General features: G+C 39.9%; 1 protein-coding gene across 2 annotated transcripts in view; it reads right to left on the reverse strand.

The window, feature by feature from the left end:
- Nucleotides 1-3,769: 3,769 nt before the first annotated feature.
- MPHOSPH8 (M-phase phosphoprotein 8) overlaps nucleotides 3,770-8,523 on the reverse strand; it is a 79,261-nt gene continuing 74,507 nt past the window's right edge. The window contains exon 12 of one of the 2 annotated variants that reach the window (XM_023751153.1): nucleotides 3,770-4,718. In XM_023751153.1, coding sequence (XP_023606921.1) covers nucleotides 4,357-4,718 — 362 coding nt within the window. In that variant the 3' untranslated portion in view covers nucleotides 3,770-4,356. Of the gene's footprint in view, nucleotides 4,719-4,754; nucleotides 5,019-8,523 lie in introns of those variants that run through there. The other variant, XM_023751160.1, reaches the window with a different exon arrangement.

The following is an 8,523-nucleotide window of genomic DNA, read 5'->3' on the forward strand; positions in this document are numbered from 1 at the left end:
GGCCTTCCTTCATTTCGCGCCACCCCCTAGTGGTCAGCGCACATCATAGCAAGTGATCGAACTCCTGAGGGACGCTTTGCATATTAGCCTTTTATATATTAGTATATAGATACATATAAATTGTGTGTGTGTATGTATGTATGTATGTATGTGTATATCTACATATATATAAAAGGCTAAGTGTCTGTCCCAACTGGTAGCTATGATGCGCACTGACCACCAGTGGGCAGACGCTCAATGCAGGAGCTGCCATGATGCACACTGGCCATTTAAAAATAAATGGCACCACAAACCTGGCACCAACAAACCAACACTCGGCTTCCCCCAAGTGGGACACATGCCCCACCACCACCCCGGAGTCACACCCCACCAAATCAAAGCCAATGCTGCCGAGATCCCATAGCACAAAATGCGGCTCACGGCCCGCCCAGCGGTTGCTGTGGGCGCCGGGTAATGACGTCACGTAGCAACACTCGGCTTCCTCTCCCTAGCGACTAGCCTCCTTGGAGTTTCTTCTGCCCAGGAACATGACTTGCTTTATAGCCAGGTGCAAATATTTCACAGTTTAACCAAATGTTTTTGAAGCGTTTTCACGTGCCTCATCTCATTTCATCCTCACAGAAGTCCTGGAGTAGGTAGGTAGGAGACTCAGTAGAATCCTATTTTCTTTTCATCAGCCTGAAAGCGGAGATTTAGAAGTCTTAGAAACTTGACCGGACTGAAAAGAAGTAAGAAATGGTGGACCTTGAAAATGACTTCAGGTTTCCTCACTGCGCAGAACATAGTCAAACACTGCTGCAGTTAAATATTTCACCCTTTTTTCTCCCTGCGTGATCTGCAATAATGTGCTTCGTGTTGATATTTACTGCTGTGTTGTTGACAATTACCTGAAAGAGAAGTTGGGGTGCTTCACTGGGCTGGAAAAAGTGTAGCTAAATCAGAAAGGTCTAATTAAGCAAGTTTATTTTATATCTATAAAAGGCTAAGTTGACTCACACATGCGCGATACATATTAAGGTCTTGATGGTGCCAATCGCACGTGTGTGTTAAGATCTGTCATTGTCAATCATGAATTTGGTTGACACTTCTATTATAGAGAAAGGGCGAATAGCAATATTAAAATATTCTAATTTCCTTTCAATGTGCATGAATCTGTGCACTGGACACTAATGTGTGTGTGTGTGTATTTATTTATATTTATATATATTTATATATACGTCCTCAGAGATGAAGGGAGAGAGAGAGAAACATCAATGATGAGAGAGAATCATGGATCAGCTGCCTCTTGCATGTACCCTGCTGGTCATGGAGTCTGCAACCTGGGCATGTGCACTTGACCGGAATAAAACCCAGGACCCTTCAGTCTGCAGGCCGATGCTCCATCCACTGAGCCAAACTGGCCAGGGCTATGTTTGTGTTTTTAAATAGCATGATGAACATTAACATTTTGCTTTATCCGGTATTACTGAGTTCAATAATGGCTTAATTTACTTTTGTTATTCAAAAGGAGGGCATTAGACTCAAATTTAGAAATCTTAAAATTTTTTTAAAAAAATTCTGCAATTCTCTAGTAATGGGAAATGGGTATTAACATTCCTGTGCCCAAATGGCCCCCAGTGGATGCTTGAAATTGTGAATAGTACTGAACCCTATATATACTATGTTTTTTCCTGAAGATATATACCGATGATAAAGTTTAATTTCTAAATTAGGCACAGTAAGAGATTAATCAAAGTCATGTGAATATGGTCTCAAAGTAATCTTATTGTACCACACTCATCTTTCACTTAAAGGAAGCACTTTATGGCTTCTCTGTGGCCTTTCTGAATTGCCAGCATCACTGATTTTGTGCCTTGGGGCCATTATTAAGTAAAATAAGGGTTACTTGAACACGTGTACGAGTGGTCCTGGGATTCCTCAACAGGTGAACTGATAACGTAGGCAGCTCCCAGTGGGCGGGGAGCATATGCAACCAGGTATACGTGGGACAAAGATGATTCACGTTCCAGAGGGATGGAGTGGGATGGCATGAGATTTCATCATGCTGCTTAAGAACAGTGCATTGCCCTAGCTGGTGTTGCTAAATGATTAGAGCACTGGCTGCACACCGCAGGACCATAGTCTCGACCCCTGGTCAAGGGCACATACCGTGGTTGCAGCGTTTGTTTTGTAAAATATATTTTTATTAATTTCAGAGAAGAGTGGAGATGGAGAGAGAGAGAAACATCAATGATGTGAGGGAATCCTCACACCCTCCACTGGAGATTAAGCCCACAGCCCATGCATGTGTTTATTTCCAAAACTTTCCATTTAGTATTTCTGGACCACTAAATACTTGTGTTCATGCCCAATGAATTATGGTTTGTTATTTTAGTGAATTATGAAATAAATTTGAAGTCTTCATAGCAAAATGAAATGATTTTTAATTTAAAAATTTGTATCTTAACATAGTAACTTATAACAATAATGAATACATTTATACGTAAGGACTTGAAAGAGTGCAGTTGGCTATTTGAAAAACAAATCTCCATCTTATACTTTAATGTTCGTTGTAATTGTGAAAGTTATCTCCAAGTTATGACGGAGAGTAAACATTTTTCTTCATCATATATTGTACTTACTAGTACTATGTTTACCAACAAATATTTATTGAGCATATACTGTAATAGTGCTAGGGGCTGTTCTAGGCACTGGGAATATCTATTACTATGGTTTGGGAAAACAAATACATCCATTTAGGTAGGATGGTCTGGGAGGCCCCTCTGAGGAAACTTTTGAGTTGATAATCTGAATGATCAAAAGGAAGGACTTGCAAAGTTGGAGGTGTTGAATTTAACCCAGTTCAATGTGAGGGGATTACCATATAATACAAAGAAGAGGGAAATGTCTAAAGTGTCTGGAATTGAGTGAACATGGCAAGTGTTTCTCAAATCTTGTTTTCTTTCTAATTGACCCAACTCTCTAATGAAATTTTAACGCCACAGACAGCTGTTTCAGTATCGTAGTTGTATCTTTTATCTATGCTTTAAACATAAGGGATTAAAGTTTAAGATTTTGCCCTCCCCTTCTCCTACCTCCAACTAATTTTCTCTTTACTGGGGGCGATGTAGAGAAACAACCTATGCCCTGACAAATAGTTGTGACTTTTCTTGATGAAATAAAAAATGGAAAGCCTTGGGCCACATAGTGATGTGCTCTAATTTATGTTTTAGAAGAGAATTTTAACTACTCATGGAGACTTGGCTGAAGGAGAGCCAGAATAAAAGCTGGCAAACAAATTGGGCCAATAAAGTGAGGTATACGTGGGACAAAGATGAATCACGTTCCAGAGGGATGCAGTGGGATGGCATGAGAAAGTAATGGTGGAAAGTAATGGTGATAGGGTCTATAACAGTGATGGCGAACCTTTTGAGTTCGGCGTGTCAGCATTTTGAAAAAGCCTAACTTAACTCTGGTGCCGTGTCACATATAGAAATTTTTTTTTATATTTGCAACCATAGTAAAACAAAGACTTATATTTTTGATATTTATTTAATATATTTAAATGCCATTTAACAAAGAAAAATCAACCAAAAAAATGAGTTCGCGTGTCACAGGTTTGCCATCACTGGTCTATAAAGACTATTGATAATGTAGATACAGAAGAGGAGAAAGGAAGAGAGAATCCTATATAATGAAAGGCTAATATGCAAATTCAACAAACGGTGGAATGACTGGTCGCTATGGCATGCTCTGACCACCAGGGGGCAGATGCTCAACGCAGGAGCTGCCCCTGGTGGTGCTCCCACAGGGGGAGCGCTGCTCAGCCAGAAGTCCTGAGCCGGGCTCACAGCTGGCTAGCGTATCTGTGGCAGCACTAAGGATGCCCAACTGCTGACTCCTGGACATCCCTTGATGGCTCCCGGACTGTGAGAGGGCACAGGCCAGGCTGAGGGGACCCCTCTCCCCCTCCAGTGCACAAATTTCGTTCACGGGGTCTCTAGTAATTAGATAAAGCATTAACGGTCATAAATAAGGTATGTATGCACAATATTGATGAAAGCTTAGGGAAAATGCCCTTGGAGACACAGAGTTTGCCCTATGCAACACACTTTATTGTAGGAGAGAAACGTCCCTTGGGTAATGAGACTGTTGTCTGATTTTTAACCTTGTTATAATTTTCCTATTTTTCAGTCATTTGTATGTAATTAGATGATTACACACAATCCTCCTCTCCCCCCCCAATAATTTAGAATGTCAAAACTCTAGGTTCATTTAAGTTTTATTTTGTCTCAGTAGGAACATGCCCTCACCCCCATATTTTGTGCCTTCCATTCACTCCATGCCTTTTACTGGAGAATCTCTTTAAAAGCCAGTCTACTCTCTTTTTCTGCTACAGTAGTAGTGATTATAATTGTTTCTGTTAGAATTAAATAATCTTTTTATAGTTCTTGGACCCTCTGAAATATTGTGAATTCCACAGGGCATAGGGACTCTGTTGTACATGTTTACTACATTTTTGTTGAATCGGGAGGGTTTTTCCAAGGTCACTCTGGAGTAGAGTCCAAACGAGCCCGACTGGTGTTGCTCAGTGGTTGATCCAGGAACTAAGAGATCACAATTCAATTCCTGGGCATGTCCCGGATTGTGGATTTGATCCCCAGAAGGGGGCATGCAGTAGGCAGCCGACTGATGATATTTCTCTCTCATGGGTGTTTTTATCTCTCCCTCTCTTCTCTCTAAAAATCAATAAACATTTTTAATTGGTTTTAAAATCAAATGAGATTTACTTATACTACACAGTTTGTCTCAGTTCTGTGTAATCAATTCTATGTTATTGGGAATATTTTAATAAGCCCTGATGGTGACTGAAAATGTGAAAAGTGTATATGGTCTGCAGGGAGTTCAAAGGTTCACACACCGTTTAGGAGATAGTAATATGCATTGTCACGGGAGACACGGCATCCTATTGGGTTTTGATGAGACATAGTGCAGGTGCCGTGTTTGGAGTTTTTCATGATGGAAGTTTCTTGAATTTACTGATAAAGTGGAGGCACAGAAGTTTGAGAAGTGAGATTTATGATTGTAGTACTTTGTGTCTTGTTTTTCTTTTCTTTTTAAAAATCTTTATTATTGCAAGTATTACATATGTCTCCCTTTTCTCCCCATTGACCCCCTCTAACCTGCCCCGTCCCCCCACCCCAGACCTCCACCACTCTACGGTCTGTGTCTAAGGACTATACATATATGCATACAAGTTATTTGGTTGATCTCTTCCCACCCACCCACCCATGCCTGCCTCCCCTCTGAGATTCGACAGTCTGTTCCATGCTTCTATATTTTTGATTCTGTTTTGCTCATTAAATCCCACATTTTTTTCATTAGATTCCCCCCCACCCCCCCATTCTCATCCAAGGATATGTTTTTATTGATTTGAGAGAGAGAGGAAGGGAAAGAAAGAGAGAAACATTGCATGGATAATAGTGTGGTGATTGCTGGGGAGGGGGAGGAAAGGGTTGTGGGTTCAATTATCAGTCAAGAGGATGTACCTGGGTTGTAGGTTCGATCCCTGGCCCCAGTCCATGCTTGTGTGGAGGCAACCAATGGTTGTGTCTTTCTCACACTGATGTTTCTTCTCCCCCCCAACCCCACCTTCCCCTTCCACTCTAAAAATCAATGGAAAAAAATATCCTCATGAGGATTAACAAGAAAAAAACATTTAATGTTAATGTATTTTTGTATTTTCATGTAAATATAGTTTGGTGACACATTTCTAATTAGAAATAGGGTACCTCCACAAATTGAGTACCCCAGCGAGGACTTGCTAAATGAAGCACTAGATAAAGGAGGGTTATGATTGATGTTCACCATCTTGCCTCAACACTGATTTTGTTTACCACCTGCTTCTACCCTATTTTTATTTTTATTTTTTGCTTTTGTTAATCTTCACCCAATTACTTTGGTACAAGGGTGAACACTAACCATTTAGCACACCTATCAGCGTGCCATCCTATTTTTATTTTTAAAAATATTTTTATTGATTTCAGAGAGGAAGGGAGAGGGAGAGAGAGATGGAAACATCAACGATGAGAGAGAATCATTGATAGACTGGCTCCTGCTAGCCTGATACAACCTGATTATACCCTGACTGGGAATTGAACCGTGACCTTCTGGTTCATAGGTCACGGTTCAATTGAGCCATGCCTGCTGGGCCACCCTATTTTTAAATAGATTTTAATAGGTGGTCAACACTGAACAGTTCAGATTGTACTTGTTGGATGTCTGAGTAATTTTTCCCACATACAAAACAACATTGTGATATTATTTTCTGCATACCAGTAAGTCCATTTCATGGATTCTGCAAAAAATATTTTTCCTAGTAAGTTGAGTTACATGGGATCTTCAAAATAAGTAACAGTGGATGCTATTTTTAAGTGTTTTTAAGTATATGATCAAAAATAAGCCGTTGACTATCATTTGATATTTGTCTTCAGTGCTGCTTCATTAGATATGAACATGGTTTTACATTAAGTAACAGGGATTCTTTGATGTGGCAATAATTTTCTATAGATATACTGAACTTTTAAAGAAAATAGTGAAGGCTATATAGGCAAGTTCATAATCATCTGTTATCTTGAACTAGAAAAGTAATTTATTCTTATAGTCCAAATTTTAAAAATTATTTTTTGTTAATCTTCACCTGAGGGTATCCTTCCCATTGAGTTTTTAGAGCTGGTGAAAGGGAGGAAGAGTGGAGAGAGAGAATGAGAGAGGGAAAATGGAGAGAAAGAAAGATCCATGAGAGAGAGACACATTGATTGGCTGCCTCCAGTAAGCACTCAAAGGATCGAAACTGCAACCCAGGCTTGCGCCCTTGATCTGGAATCAAACCTGAGATCCTTCTGTGTGTGGGCTGATGCTCCAACCACTGAGCCACCGGCAAGGCCCAACTTCTTTTTAAAACTTAACCTTGATTATGCAGTGATCAGGGATTTTTTTTTTTTACTTTAACCTTTTGGGGAGGGGTGCTTGATAAATCTTGGTTTATCACAAGACCATAGTGCAGATTTTTAAAAATTGCAATGGCTTTAAAAGAATTTGGGGACAAAATTAAGTTTGAAAAATTTCAGTCTTATCTTTCATTCCCAAGTCTTGGTTTACCATCTCAATTGCTTTGCAAATATAGCACTTAGAGGTCTCGACCCTTGACTCTGAAGTAATACTAACTTTTCTTAGAAGTTATTAGTTGAATATGTTTGATCAAGTTATCAATTTGTACTTTATTGGATTTCATTTGAGTCTTTGCTGAACTTTACATTTCTTAGATAACCACAGTAAATGTTACTTTGGAGGAAAAGATTGTGTGTGTGTGTGTGTGTGTGTAATCAATAAATTATTTTCCTGAAAAATATTTGCCATCAATAAAACTGAAAAAATGTGCCTTGTGGCTTAAATAGTTAGAATTTTTTTCCTTCAATATTTTCTAGGTTTCAATGTTGATATTTACAAATGCTAATTCTTATTTCTTAAATAGAACCTTATTTTATGTACTTATTTCTTAATTTTGAGTTGCTTCATGAATTTAAAATAACCTTTTCTGATTCATTAGTTTAAAACTTAAAATCCTGCTTTTCAAAAATTGAGACTTCCTTGTCACTCAGAATTTGTGAGCTTGCTTGATTTGACAGTGACTGTTTTCATACATTTCAGATTTTATGAGCTCCTTCTAAGTCAGTCCATCTCCCATATCAGAGGTAACCATTATTCTATTCTGATCACCATAGGTCAGTGTTTCCTGTTTTTGAATATCATATGAATGGAATCTTTTTTGCCTGTGGCTTCTTTCACTCAACATAGTGTTTTTGAGATTCATTTGTATTGTTTCATATGTCAGTAGTTGTTTCTATTTTAATTGCTGCCTAGTGTAACCATTAAATATACATGCCATGTTTTGTTTGTCTAGTCTGTTATTGATACATCCTTGGAGTAGCTTCCAGTTTGGGGTTATCCTATATAATAAAAGACTAATATACTAAGTGTCTGGCCGTCCAGTCGGCCGTTCAACCAATCAAAGCATAATATGGTAATGATACGCTAAGGCCACTCAACCACTCGCTATGACGTGCACTGACCACCAGGGGACAGTCAGTTGACTGGTCAACCAGTCGCTATGATGTGCACTGACCACCAGGGGGCAGATGTTCCAACCGGTAGGTTAGCTTGCTGCTAGGTTCTAGCCAATTAGGACTGAGTGAGATGGGCCGGACGCACCCTGGAGCCCTTCTGCGGTCCCTCCCTGGCTGGCCAACCCCCTGCGTCCTTTCCTGGCCCCGATCATGCATCAGTGGGGTCCCTCCGTCTGGCCTGCACCCTCTCACTATCTGGGACCCCTCAGGGGATGTCAGAGAGCCAGTTTCAGCCTCATCCCACAGGCAAGGCCGAGGGACCCCACTAGTGCACGAATTTATGCACTGGCCTGTAGTTGTGAGTAAAGCTGCTACAAACATTACCGTACAAGTCATTACACGTTTCATTTTCTTTGGA

The sequence above is a fragment of the Myotis lucifugus genome, unplaced genomic scaffold (assembly GCF_000147115.1).
Source record: "Myotis lucifugus unplaced genomic scaffold, Myoluc2.0 scaffold_19, whole genome shotgun sequence".
NCBI lineage: Eukaryota > Metazoa > Chordata > Mammalia > Chiroptera > Vespertilionidae > Myotis > Myotis lucifugus.